Consider the following 15,065-nt stretch of genomic DNA (forward strand, 5'->3'; position numbering starts at 1 on the left):
AGTCCTCTCCGGATACGCGAGGCCGCTTCCCGCCGCACCTCAGCGGGAAGCCACCCCCTCCTCCTGGGCCTTTATCGGGGCGGCTACGGCAGCTCCGTGGGCCCAAAGCCCTCGCGCTCCCGGCCGCCCAGCGCGGAGCTCGGCGTGCCCCATGAGACGCCGCGTCCTGATTGGCGCCCGGCGGGCGGGCCGTGCTGTAAGGCGGCAGGCGATTGGCGGCCAGTCAGCCGCGTGCGGGCGCGGCCTGGCTTTGTACACACACGCCGGCCCGCTCGGCCCTTTAACAATGGGCGAGGCGGGCGGCGCCGCGTGATGGCGGGGGAGCCCTCGGGACGCCGCGCCGCGCTCAGGTGCCCCGGGCCAGGCCCCGCCGCGGCCGCCAGCCGCGCCGCCGCGTAGGGTGAGTGGCGGCTTCGGCGGGGGAAGTGCCGTCGGCCTTTGTCGGGGTGCGATCGTCTTCCACCACCCACCCCCCCGGGGCCGCGGCCGCCGCCGCCGGGTCCTCCGCGCCCCCCTCGCCCGGCCGTGCCCTGCGGCGGGAGGGGGCGGCTTAACGAGCCTCACTTGTGCCCTGTATGGCGGCCAGGTGGGCCGGGGGGCTGGGGGGGCCCCGCGGCGCGGGCGGCAGCTGATCGCGTTTAACCGGGGACGAGCGAGGAAGGGGGCGAGGGTGGCGTTGCCCATCCCGTCCCGTCCCGCCCGTGCTCAGCGAGCGCCGCTTCCTCCCCTCTGCCCAGGCCCCGGCTGCCGCGCCGCGCCGCCCCGCCGATGGAGCTGGAGGCGCAGTGGTGGACAGGACAGCTGGCTGCCGACATCCACCAAGCGCTTCGCTACAAGGTAGCTCGGCGCGGCTGTGGTTGGTCTGTGGGGGGCGGCGGGGAGCGGGGGAGGTGGCGGGGGGGACGGGTACGGCGGGGAGGCCGCTGCCGGCCCGGCGCCGCGGGGGAAGCGGAGGGCTGGCGGTCCCGGCGCCTTTGTGAGGGCTGCGACAACCGGAGCCGGCGCTCCGGAGGCTGGAAGCGGGGTGGGAAGCGCGGGCTCGGCGGCCGGCAGGGTTTTGGAGGAGTTTGCTTTTCTGAGCCTCGATAAACAGGGAGTCGTGCCCAGGGGTACCGCGCAGGCTGTCCGTCCGCAGCCTTGACAGTTCCTCGGGCTGACCTGGCTGTTCTGGGCACGTTAAAAAGGCCAAGGGCTCACGGTGCCCTCGGTTCTTCTCTTTGGATGTGTAAGTGGGTCCCAGTTTAAAAAAAAAAAACCAAAACAAAACAAAAAAAACAACAACCAAACACTAGGTGCAGTAAGAATAGTAGAGGGTTTAGGCGATACTGCTTTGAAGTTGCTTCGATTGACTCAAAGTTACTCTTTGGGGCTACTGTCATAATAAAGCACATCTTATGCCCAGAGCTGAAAATCAGTTTACAGTGACTAAACCTACTAAAAATGTGCTTTTCTGCCTTGATCAGTGGGTTGTCTTTCTTGAAGGTGTGACTGCTAAAGCAGCTCTTTTTTTTTTTTTTTTCCAGGGGTGGGGGGGAGCACAAAAGACAGATAGGATAATTTATTTGCTGCCAAAGTTACCATTATTAAAACTAAGTTAGTGTTGTGAAAGGTGAATTCTAGAGCTTAGTAGGTGTGTGGGGGGGTGGTGTTTGTTTGGGTTTTTTTCACTTCAATAGCATGTTTCAGAACTTTGACTTGCCCTTAAAACTTTGAAAATTTTGGGCAACTCCATTCAAACAATGTCATCAGACTGTCCCACTGGAAATTTAACTGTACTCAAAATCTTACATACACTAAGTAGGCTGCACAATCTAACTCATAAATTTATTCATGATAACAGAAGACAGCACTGCTGTTCTGCTGTATACAAGAGGAGATACTAGCTACTACGCGGGAGCCTGGGGAACGTTCTTTCTACCAGTCCACATTTTGTATTCAAAATAGATTGTGCCACAGATTTTTCTTATCTGTGGTGTTGGTAGAGCTTTTGTGTTGTGGGGTGTGTGTCCCCCAAATCTGAGACCGTATGAGGTTTAACTAAATGCCTGAAAGCACACTGTAATCAGTGTCAGTGCAATGTCAATCAGATCAGATTAAGTCAGGGCTTAAACACATGTATGCAGTGAATATTAACACATGCACACCCCATTCCTCTTCCCAACGTTGCTACCTTCAGCTAGCTGTTAGTGCCCTTCCTCTGGAGGCACCTGCAGGAGATCTGGCAGCATTGGAACTTGCAAACACTTCAGTACAAAGTCTGATTGCTCAGATTGAGCCGTAGCAGGAGGGGGTTGAGTTAAGCTATTGGACTTTGCGTTGAAGCAGCTGAGAAGCACTCACATACCCTTGCTGTTTCCCTGCTGGGAGGTACAGCCTTTGCAGCAGAGGTGATATAGCAGAAGTGGTAAAAGCTAAAGTCACTCTAGCCGATTGCCCAATTGAAAGATGTTACATTTTAAATTGTTATACTAATGTTGTACAGGACCAAATTATTTCCTAGTTTTACTGTAATATAACAACTAGATCTTGGTCTGTGAAAAGGGATGTTGAAACAATGAGATCGTAAGGAAGAAGGGAGAAATCCTTTGAAAATTCCATGATAAATTTTAGAATAACAGCTATATTGATCTGATACCAATTCAAACTAAATGATGGTTTTAATAAAATTACATACTGCTGTCTATCTAGGAGCTGAAGCTGCCCTCCTACAAAGGCCAATCTCCCCAGTTACATCTGAGAAGATACTTTGCAGATCTGATTGCCATTGTGAGCAATCGGTTCAGACTTTGTCCTGCTGCACGACATCTAGCTGTGTATCTGTTGGACCTCTTTATGGATCGTTATGACATATCTATACAGCAGCTGCATGTGGTTGCTCTTTCCTGTTTACTTTTAGCAAGTAAGTATGTAGCATCAAACTTAACTAGAGCAATATAGGTTCTACTGCCAAATACAAGGCGTGTCTTGATGGGATATAGCAGATAGGGGAAACAAAGCGGTTATAAAAGACAGGCGGATTAGTGTATATCAGTTTGGCCCAACTGGTAGAGCCTTTTTTTAGGCTCTTGTTTTGACTTATGTTGGCACCTGATGAAACTGAGGGAAGAAAAAACAAACTGTGATTAAAAACTAATGTTTATGCTTGGAAATAAATTATTCTAAGGTGAACTTTCAGAGCTGTGTTGTAGGAATAGAAAGACTGTCTTTCTCAAAATAGGTAGATCCAGTGCTGGAAATGAGAAATTTGCATACCTGTGATAAAGGCAAAAATAAATAAACCATCTGTAGACTGCGCTGCACCTTGCTCACGGTGCTGCGTGGTTCTGGAATATGTCAGATTTCATAAATTGCAATGTACTTTAAACAAGCTAAGGATAACCTAAGTCCTGTATTTATCACATACAAAATGTAATACTGGTGAAACACATTGGTGAATGCACAGTATTCTGAAGACAGAATTAATTACAAACACTCATTATGAACAGTGCTGCATATTGACCCTGGCTAGATTCTTGTGGCTTGTATCCATCTTTCAACACTTGTGGACCCATTTTAGGTATCTCCAAAGAAATGTGGATGTAGTTTGCTGGTATGCACTTGATCCTAAACCAATAGATTCAGAGAAACAGGTCCTGGTAGCACAATTAACTGTTGGTTTGGTTTCTGCTGATCTGTTTCTATGAATCTATTTTAATTTTCCCAGATAAGATATATTGCATTGTAGCTCTAGGCCCTCTTCACTAGAAAACCAGAGTGCTGAGGTGGTGGCTATTTTTGGTATGCTGCTTCCTTTCGTTGCGTCCCCTGTCTCCACCAACACAGCTATTGAGCAGAAAAGTTAAACAAGAACAGGCTTATTTCAGATTCTTCTGGGGGTAAACTTTGACTGGATGCCACCAGCCAGCAGTCATCGTTCGGCAGGGGATGAGGTGCTGAGTATGAAAACCTTGCCTCAGAAACCAGTGTAGTCCATTTAGGAAAATGGATTGGCTTTGAACTAATGCCAGATTTTCAAATGAAATTAATGTTCTGAAGAGAATTATAATTTTAATATTTTTTTTAATCACCTTTGCCATCTTCCATGACAAGCTGCAAGTACACCTCTGAAAGCTTGTAGTACTCACTGTTCTGAGAAGCAGTGTATGCATTGGTTCAGAGAGCACAAAACAGAGTGTTGTTTTAAACTTTTGCCCTGTGTGGCTTAAGCAAGCAGTTTAATCAGCAGTGCAATAAGTTGGACAAATCACACTGTGATATATCTGATAAGGTTATACAAGTAATAAGAGAAATGATTATGTGACTCCTGAAGCTTTTATTTCAGTAATTTAGTAGAGTATGAGAAACAAAAACTAACAGACTGGGACTGGTGTTGGATTAAGTCCTGTATAAGTACCTCCACTACTGGAAAAAAGGCAAATGTTTAGTATGTTCAGTCCTGCAAAACTCTCTAAACATGTGCATTAACAATATATTGTGTAGTACTGAACAGAGAGTGTAAGATGGAAAGAATTTGCAATGAAATTGAAATAGCACAACCATATGGCAAACTGCATGGAAATGTGACATTTGTTTCTCTTATTAATGGGTTTCCTACCTACACAATTTTGCTTCAGGCTAAAAACATACAGGCCTGACGAGTTAAAGGCCAAGGAAAGCTGAAGCTACTAGCAGTGTTAAAGTTGAAACAGTGTATATGGCAGTGTGGGGTTTCCCATGCACATTGCTGAAATCCGCTTGTTTGAACTGCTGGAGCAGCTTACCAGCTATCAAATCTAAAACTGTACCTACCATAACAGGCATTAAAAGCAACCACGTTGGCTAGAGCTCTAGCTATACTCTAATGAGTTTTCAAAACAAAAAGGGGGGGGGGGGGGGGGGGGTGATTAAAGCCAAATGCTGTGGTGTGTATGCCAAGTCACATCGCAATGGTATTTCATTGATGATGGGGACAGATTATACAATAGTTTGGTGACAAAAACTTGCGTGTGCAGTGCCAGTGATGTCCTAATACAGTGTACTTCTTTTCTTGGCAACCAGCTTCTGTGTACCGGGGTGGGAAAACCAACAGGAAACATAGCACTGCACAATATCCTATATGTGTTATGGTGTTTGACATTATCTGCTGAAATTTAGCCCTTTGTAGTACATACCCTGTTCTGTCTCTGATGACATCTTCCATCTGAGCTTTGGATCTGCAGGAAAGTCTCAAGCTTGTTTGACATAGCAGAATTGAAATGTGACCGACGCAGACATTAGATACAATCTGTTTTATAGTTCACTCATGCTGAACCTTTTTTTTTTTTTTTCCCCCCTCCTCTTTCTGTTCATCTGAAGGTAAATTTGAAGAAAAGGAAGACAGTGTTCCCAAACTTGAACAGTTGAACAGCTTGGGTTGTATGACTAACATGAATTTGGTACTAACAAAACAGAATTTGCTTCATATGGAGTTATTGTTGCTAGAAACATTTCAGTGGAATTTGTGCCTCCCAACTGCTGCTCATTTCATCGACTATTATCTTTCTATTGCTGTCCATGAGACTGATCTTCATGATGGCTGGCCAATGGTTTGCTTAGAGAAGACTAAGTTATATATGGCAAAATATGCTGATTACTTTCTGGAAGTATCACTGCAAGGTGAGTTATATTTCAGGTAATGATTCCCTTGTTGTCTTGACAGAATATGTCCAACTTAAATGAATCTTTTTCTTATTCCTTCTTTCTAGATCATGCATTTTTAAGTTATGCCCCTTCTTTAGTTGCTACTGCGTGTGTAGCTTCTTCAAGGATTATCTTGCGTCTCTCACCTACATGGCCTACCCGACTGCATCATCTTACTGCGTACTCCTGGGATTTCCTAGTGCCGTGTATAGAGCGACTATTAATGTAAGTTAACAACAGCAGCCTTTTTTAAGCCCATTTCCACATCTGTTGGTATGCTTAATTGCTGGTAGCACTGAAAGTAAATTTCTTTTTGAATTTCCATTTTTCTATTCCAAAAACACTTAGGTAATATTGTTAGGTAATAACTCTTTTTTGTTCTTTCCAAAAAAGAAAACCTTATCAGATCTAACCTCTTTCCTGTTCTTTCAACAAACAAACCTCAGCCTTGCATTTCCACTGAACATCTTCTGGCATGCTTTAAGAATCTGTTAAATAGCTTGTTCCCAATCTCTAGTCTGCTGAGAGCAAAAAGAGACAGTGAAGAGTACTGAAGGCCTAGGAGGTCCTGCTTACTCTGAAGACTCTGTGCCTTGGAAGTTCAAGGGATGCTCCAGCAGATTATGGATCAAACATGCAGACTGTTTGAGTGGCCAACTTTGGGGGGAGGAAATGACCAGGAGGTTGTATCTATTTTTGCACTACAGTGGAGAGATACAGCTGACATAAGATAAAAATGCCAACGAATGCCAAGTGTACCTTAATGGGAAGGGATGTTACACAATCAGTTCTTTTATTCTAAACCTTAAGATCAAAACCTATGCCCACCATAACTTCTTTCCTCCTACCGAAGTTGGCCTTTGCCCAGATCTAAACACAGTTGTGTTCGTAGAAGCATTGGAGCAGCTGTATCTGGAGGAATCACATCTCCCTTATAAGTGTGATGTTATCACTCTGATAACGTCCTCTTTTGGCTTCACTAATGTGTGTAATGAAAGGAGTAATACCTAAAGCATGCAAGTGCTGTTGCAGAAGTTAGCAATCTTTTAGGAAAAACTGGTGAACCCCAATTGTCTTCAACAGATCTGCCCTGTATAGGCAGTAGCAAAAAACTTATGATTTTAGGCCTGACTGAAGTGTGTAGGTAGCACCTACTTAACCTCGCCATAAGAGCAAGAGAAAGAGCATGTCTAAATACATTTCAGACAGGTGTAAATCAAAGGGAATTCAGGCGAGCTAAACTGTTTAACTTAAGTCTGGGTGGGCTACAAAAAAGGTGAGAGAAAGGGAAAAAAATGCATTTCCAATCCCCAGAACAGGATGCAATATCAATATACATATACTCTTTAAGTTCTGTAATGTAGATCTTTAAGAAACACTCTCATATCATGTCTTTAAAAACCCTATACTCTGTTACCCAATTTGAATGAAGTAGAAGCAGCAAGTAAGTTTTAATTTCAGGTTCTGGTAATCTGGCACTTTATTGCAGTACACTAGCAGACTTTATTGCACTGGTAATTTTAGATACTGCTGTATTATTTGTATTGCACTTGGCTTTCATCTGTGTTTTGTATTGCTATGTAGCGATGTGAAATGATGAAAAGAAAACTATCCTAAAGAAACAAATTTTAAAACCTTAGATGTTTTTAAAGGGTAGGCTAAAATTATTTTCTTTCTTTTTTGAAAGCTTTGGAAGCTTTCAAAATTGCACCATTTTTTTTAGAGTGCTCTTAAAAGTTTGTTAATTATTTTAATATCTACTTCCATGTATTCTGTCTTCTCAATTTCTTTTAGTGCGCATGATAATGATGTGAAGGAAGCAAACAAGCAAAAAGGACAACATGCTCAGTCTGCCCAACATACTGCATTTCAGACCCCAGCTCCAACTCCCCAGCAGTCTAATGCCCAACAGCACATACCACAGTATCTCCAAGCTCATCAGTCTTCGTTACAGTATCACCATCAGACATCACAGCAGCAAAACTGCCAACAGATACTGTCATCTAATCATACAGCATCTTACCCACTTCAGACTTGCCCTGCTGCCTTACAGTCTAGTGTTCAGGCTCGAGGCCACGTACAGACTGGTGCTGCAGTGTCACTAGCTGTTCCGCTAGAAGTGAAGCCATGTATAAGTGTCTCCTACAACCGGAGTTATCAAGTGAATGGACGATATTCCTGTATTACTCCCTGCTTTGAGAGGTGATAAGTACAAAATGGTTTTGTGCTTTCTTTGAGATGGGAAGTTGTGTTGAGGGGAATTGGTTGGTTGGTTGGTTGGTTTTTTTTTTTGTTAAACCTCAGGTAAGTTTGAGGGCAACAAATTGAATAAAAAAAAAAAAAGTGTCTTTCCAGAAAAAAGCAACTGGACTGGCAACGAGTACCATAGCTCAAATACAGACTGCAAAGAACAAGCACACAGAATGCCTTTTAAAAAGAATGTGTATACCTGGGGGAATATAAGTTCTTACTTTGACATTCAGAATATTCTGTGCTTCTAACGCACATCTTTGAAATACTAGTCAAAGGAGAAATAGCTGTGGACTAACTACAGACTTACCTTTTAATGAAGGAGATATGCAGTATTATTTTGAAGACATTTATGTAATACCACTGTACAGTATTAATGCTTACTTTAAATTTACTGAAACTTAAGAATCCATTGAATGCCAGACTTCTCCAGATACATGGGGACCACAGGAAGAAACAAATCTCATCTGGCTAGCTCCATACTCTTGCCCCTTTTTCAGCACTTGTGTTGGATATTTGCTTTAGGATAAGGCATTTGAGTTAACTGGTATTTTGGCTAGTTTTTAAGTTTTGTACCTCACAGAATAGACACTATGTTTTTGCTTCTTTTCTCCTCCCTATCCTTTTTATGTTTAAAGTAACTCTTTCATACTAACTCAGGGAATTTTCTACTCATTACTCTGTGCTGCTGGTTTGTACACTTAATTGGGTATAACTTGAGGGAGGAAGGTAGAGAGGGAAGAGACTATATCAAGTGGAGTGGCTTTTCTTCAGGGCATCTATATGTATAGTACCAAAGGGACATGTTATAGTGTTCACTGAATGTGGATGTAAACTACTGCCCAGCAGCGTGGTATTGAGTAACTGAAGAAAAGAGAAAGTTTCAGCTGAATTCGTACTGTACCAGAACTACTACAGTGGCTATGATTCCTCTGTGTACACACACACACACACAAACACACATGTATTATTAACCAACGGAAAGCATCCTCCAATTGTACTGACAGTATCACTCATACAACAAAAGTACAGATAAATACTTATAGAAATCCAGTTCTGTCAGGCTTAGAGTGGAGGGAAATTCTCAGGTAATGGTGGGGCAACTTTTTCTTCTATTATTTGGGAGTTCTAGAAGAAAATGCAGAGATTTACTCTTCTAAACAGGTGGATCAAAAATATATTGCAGAGTCAACTGCTTTATCACAATTAAGGTGCTAATTACATAACTTTATGGAATTACACTGTGTCCTGTGGAGTGGATAGTCTGAGGGTAGAAAGCTTCACTCGTCCAACTCTTGGATGAAAATGATGGTAGAGATATTAATGGACAATTTTTTTTCCTTTTTTTTTTTAAATACAAGAAGAAATTTGACTTTCTCCTGTGGTAGAATATGGGAGGAAGAGGTATGGATGACAGGATTATTCCTACTTTAAAATATCTTTATAGTATGTGGGCTTAAGGCTTTTTTGTTTATTTGTTCTTTTACCACCTCCTTCTTCCCTGTCTTTGGGGCAGCACTTAAAATTGTGTACCATCTAATGACACCGAAGTATTATGAATCTTACAGAGACTGTTTTGAAAGCAGGGGCAATTAAGATACATTATCAATATTAAGAGGAAGGCTTTATCACAGGAGAGGGGGCCTTACCATACTGTTCAGAATGGAGGGAGAAGAGCTGTGTTCATTCTTTCCGGGGCTGAATGATAACATGCTACAAAAACCTATTTATTGTTGAGGAGAAGAAATCCTGTTTTTTTTGTTTTGTTTTTGCATAAATCCCGATTTTTGTTGTGGGCTTTTGTAGCATATATGTGCAAGACAAGAGGGATAGGAGGGTGAATGAAAGAGATGACCCTCTCTGCTTTATGGTGGAGAATCAACTTTGCGATAGGCATAGGGTGGTCAGTTCTTTAATTAAAGTGCAAGTTGCTTTGGTTTTGATTTTTTTTTTTTCTCTCCTCTCTTCATCTCTTAATGAGTATTTCCCCATGTCTGGGGGTAGTGTTAAGTAGAGGCTTTCCACCTCATAAGATGCCATGCTTTTTGTTCAGCATTGTTATCCATTTAAGAGGGAAATCGACTTCTTTCTGCTGGTTTCATTTTGTTGCAATGCTATATCCAAGTCCTCAGTGCTCTAACTACCTCTGATGCTATGAATGTACAGTCTTGTAATAGACCATGACTTGAAATAACAGCAGATGCCTGTAGCATTTTGTTCTGTAAAATCTTTAAATCAGCTAACTTGTCATCTTTATTTGTGACACAGCAGTATAGGCTCTTCTTTTCTGGGGTATTAGTAAATTTATCCCATAGGCATTTGATATATAAAAAATTAACTAATACTTAACACTGGAATTAAAATGGTTGGGGGGCTTATTCAGTTAGTTAATACTGCAAATTTACATTTAATAGGGTATTTTTTATTTGACTATTTTAAGACATTAGGTCAACTGTAAAAAGATCCACTACATGGTGTTTGTTTTTAATTTATTACTTAGTCTGAGTTTTTTCTGACACTACAGCTGCATAATGATTACAGAGAAAATGTACACTGAACAGTTTCAATATATTATTTAAAAGGGCTTTACCAGTGTACGTTAAAAATACACTGTTCTTACTATTAGAACCAAAATGTGTTTTTTATGGCATAAATAAGAATGGTGCTCCTAAATGCAAAATGTCCAAAACAATGGAATCTTTGTGAGTGCTATGCATTCAACTTATTTTTAAAAATAAAACTAGTTTTGAGTAAGAACGCCCCAGTGTGTGTTATGTTTTTGTGTGTGTTGTGTTTTTTTTTCTTAAAATATGTAAACTGACCCTAATTTGTCTTGCATCATCCCTGTGTATGGGCTGAAGATGTAAGGACTTTCTTCTTTCTCTCCACCCTTTCTGTGACACTATAATAAGCTTCAGGAACACTCTGACTTCACAATGAAAAAAAAAAAAAAAACAAAAACAAAAACAAAAACCCAGGAAGGAAATCATGCAGGAAAGGGCTTTAAAACTAATTGCACCCACAGCATATGCTAAACATTGTACAGTTCAACACTGTGTCTAGTGCACAGCTGTAACAAAGATACCAAGAACAAAAGAACTGTAGTAGTTCAAGAGCAGGGGGTGAAGTCATTTTGGTTTGTGGTGGTTTGGTTTTTTTTAAAAGCAGTGATACTGGCCATCTCGTACTTCTAATACTAGAAATCATTTAGAAGATGTTGGAATAGCCTTTTGTCAAAGAGCTACAACCACTTAGGTTATTTACAATGGCTGTGAAGGCTCAATCGTGCTGAAGGCAGCATAAAATCATGTGATGTATCCTAGCAGAAATATTTTTGGATGCTTACAATTTTTGATAACTGCTCTGCACTAGAAGAATTTCTAGATCTTCCTAATAACGTGCACATTTCACATTTGTAACAAGGCTATGTGATTATGGCTAGAGCTCCAAAAATTATTAAGTAGGCTGCATAAAATTTAATTCCTCTAAAGTTAGGAAATGAAATTGTGAGGTCATGTAGCTTGTACCCATCCCATCCATTTAGGAATAAACTCCAATTGTGAAAACCCTTCTAGAGGGCCTAGAGACAGAGGGGAGAGCAAGCCCTACTCCGTCCCACTAAGGAACAAGAGCAATGCTCCAGTATGATGGTGGTGTGCATGGATTACATGGACACTTTGATCTCGAAAGTTTTTTGTCCTCACCCTTAAGGCAGCAAATATCAAGTCTGTTTAGACTGTCTCCTTGAAATCTCAGATTTTTATATTTTTTACTGTAATTACAAAATAGGAATTACCCCAACCTTTATGAGTCTCTAACCACTTCAAGGATTGCCAGCTACTTTTCACTTCAATATTTCAGTAAAAATCTCAACTTCAAATTTTAAATTGCAAGTCTGCGGCTTTTTGTGTTTGTACTTAATAAGAGAAGCTTTATCTCTGCTTCCTATGACCCACATTCATTATCTACATTAAATATGAGGATATTTATATTCACCCAGCATTGCAAATTTAGCTTAAAAGATGAAATTTAAAGTTAACTTTTTAGTGACTGGCACATCACCAGAAATAAAGATCTTTTGCAATTGTAATACTGCTGTTAAGAATATATAAGCCTGAAAGTAATGTAGCACCTTCCTTTAGAAATTTAGTAGCTCTACATTCTGAATGTTCACAGAAACAAAAGTCTCTTGAGTAGATAAGGCCTTATCTGACTGAACACAAGTGCCCAGTTAGTCTTATTTTATTACAAGGTTGCCAACAGCAATTTTTTAAAACACCAAGTGAAGTGGCAATAACAAAATACACGCTGTTATTTTTAGTCCCCATTACAATGATGTTTTAGAAGTTATGGCACAAGCACATACACTTCTGAAGTTTACATTACACATGTTGCTCTTTCACAGTAATTAAATGTCATGTAATAAATTTCTATAACTTCAATAAACAAGACATGGATTCTGACAAAGGAAAGCATTTGACATTAAACACTCAAAAAATTATCCCAACTTATAACCAAATAATTAAAGAGTAACTATATAGAAAGTAGCTCCAGGTTTTAAAAATTTTCAGTGCGACCAAGGATGTGGGCTTCTGCTGCCAGTCCTACCAAGAGAAGAAGGGAAACTTAAGGAAGACTTACATTGCAGTATTAAAACTGCAAATGTGAGAATTAGTATATTATGTTCACATTCATCAGTGCAAGTCAGTTAAAGTGTTATCACACCTATTAGCTGGTATATGCATTCTAAAACTGTTTGGAAATACTACTTGCTTTTCTTTCAACATTGAATTCACTCTCCTGAAACAGCAAGATAGAAGAATACTTTCATAGAGCAACCCATTCAAGCTCTCTTAAAAGAAAGTATGCAATTTCCATATTCTAGGAATCATTTAAAAGACCGCTCTTAAGACTATACAATCTGTAGGAAACTTTTCATGCTAATCGATCATAAATTACTAGGAGATTTACAGCCATTAGAATGCCAATTTATAGTTTATTCCACATATAACATATACTTAAAATCTTCCTACAAAAAAAGATTAACAACATAACACACTGGCTTATTTCTTGTGGTTCTGAAAAGATGTGTTAACGGTCTTGCTACCTTTTGCAACTAAAAAGCTTCATTCCCTAGTTTTCACTCCTTATCTAGATGATTGTTGTATGTCCCTTCCAACTGAAATATTCTAGTCTATTATCTTATCCCATGAGAGGTAAGCAACAGTAACTTTGTCTTTAAACACTAATTTAACTAAAGGATACTTATTCATGATGGATCAGACAAACTAAGTAGACCCACATAAACATAACATTATTTGGATATGTATTAAAATACACATCAAGAGAAAATTCTTTGCTGGGAATTTCTGAAAAAGAGTGCCAGTTTGATACACAGCTTCAGTTACTAACTGCAAATGCATGTATAGCATCTGGATATGGTATCTCATTACTGGGGGGAGGGAGGGGGACGGGGAGGATATCACAGCTGTAACTGCAGCTTGGAAGGACTATTTGAGAAAAAAAAGAATTACTACATAAAAAGAATTACTACATATCCTTACCAATAACCACTCTAGCTAATCTATAAAAGATCCTCTACTATATATGTAATGCTTGTGGTTTAAATGAAGCATTTTACAATTACTCTTTATGGACCTCAATCAGTTTATCTAGTAAACAAGCTCTTACTTGTCAAGAATTATTTTCTCCTTAAACACCTTTTTCTATGCATCTTTAGGTATCTTATTTAAGAAAATAAAGAAATATATGTAAAGCATTTCTTAGAAATTTTCAGAAAATTAAAACAGACAATTGAATAGAACTGAAAACTATTGTATGTGCGTTGACACATTGGCACAGTTGCACTATGGAGGTTCCCATACTTGATCCCATCAGACTGGGTGCTTTTAAAATCTACCATCCTTTCAGTTTGACCTCCAGATTTATTAATGGGACTCCACAGCATAAGAAGACTCCACAGCAGAAGGGCAAACTGTGAATCTGCCTTTTGTCAGCACAACATCATGAAAGATTTTGCCAAATCATGTTCTGATTTAGCTTTTTCTACAGAAGTCAAGTATAAACACATTTGCATTCAAACCACCTATCAACTACGTTACTTAAAAAACAAACAAAACAACTAGAAAACTTTTCTAAAACAGTGACAACAGTAATGTTTTGCCAAGCATTGCAGTAGGTCTAGATGCATAGATTTTGCAGGAGGGTAAATGGCACTCCAGAGACTGAGAAATTCTTCAGAAATGCCACAGAGACTGAGTTTGCAGGGAAGGTGCCTGTATTTTGGAGTGGTTCTATGCTTCTGGCCTTGCATCATATCTCAGTGCTCGTATCATATCTTCGTGCTCGTTCACTGTGGCGCAATAATGACAATCTCCAAGGACTTGGCTATTCTATACCCTTCTAGCAGAGATTATGAATACCAAGAAGACTATCTTCGTTGACAGATGAAGGAATGGGTGTGTAGCCATGCACCCAAAAGACTGTTGAATGACAGATGTGAAAACAGGATAAGATCCTACTGGGAAACAGGTTCTCTGCTAGTAGAAAAGTCCCTACCATGCTCATATACCTGGGTCAGATTATGTGCTTTAAAGGGATCCTCCACACGGAGATGGTTGTAAGTCTGTTTTGAGAATCTCTTGTAAAGTCTCCTAAGGCTTAGGAGAACAAGTTAGTAAAAAGTTAGCGAGCATGCAGCACTATACCTAGGAGAGACCACAAAGTCTAAGATACATCAAGAATTTTTTCCACTTCCTCAGTGAACTAGATTGTGGACAAAAGGAGCTTGAAAGCACTTCCATCACCACTTTCTCTTCAAGAATGCTGCCTGCTTTGTTTGTTTCCATAAGCCATCCCCTGCTTATACTTATGTTAGTACATACATTGGTTTATATTTAACAGGAAACCATTCTATCATCTCCCTGATTTAACTCCACATTCTTACGTTCTTCCCACTGACGAAGCAGTCAACATTCTGGAAGGGATAAAAATGTATTGAAGTGCTTGTAACACATCCCCTTGCAATACAGCCCCATTAAGAGATTCCAAAAGAATTTTTCCAGAGCTTAGTACAATTTTTTTCCCCCTAAAGCAACACAAAAGAGGTATCTGAAATGAGGCACACTCCCAGTGGA

At 40.6% G+C, this 15,065-nt stretch overlaps 1 protein-coding gene across 2 annotated transcripts; it reads left to right on the forward strand.

Moving 5' to 3' along the window:
- Nucleotides 1-768: 768 nt before the first annotated feature.
- On the forward strand, nucleotides 769-7,864 carry CCNJ (cyclin J; the record flags this gene model as incomplete). Of its 2 annotated transcripts, none has more annotated exons than XM_082486237.1 (5): nucleotides 769-837; nucleotides 2,689-2,899; nucleotides 5,335-5,634; nucleotides 5,724-5,883; nucleotides 7,453-7,864. In XM_082486237.1, the coding sequence occupies 5 exons, from the start codon at nucleotides 769-771 to the stop codon at nucleotides 7,862-7,864; spliced, it is 1,152 nt and encodes a 383-aa protein (XP_082342363.1). The 2 variants fall into 2 exon arrangements, with proteins under 2 accessions (XP_082342363.1, XP_082342364.1); XM_082486238.1 differs by having other exon boundaries at nucleotides 5,757-5,883.
- Between the last annotated feature and the right edge of the window lie 7,201 nt (nucleotides 7,865-15,065).

This window comes from Vanellus vanellus, assembly GCF_965231255.1.
Source record: "Vanellus vanellus genome assembly, chromosome: 7".
Lineage (NCBI taxonomy): Eukaryota > Metazoa > Chordata > Aves > Charadriiformes > Charadriidae > Vanellus > Vanellus vanellus.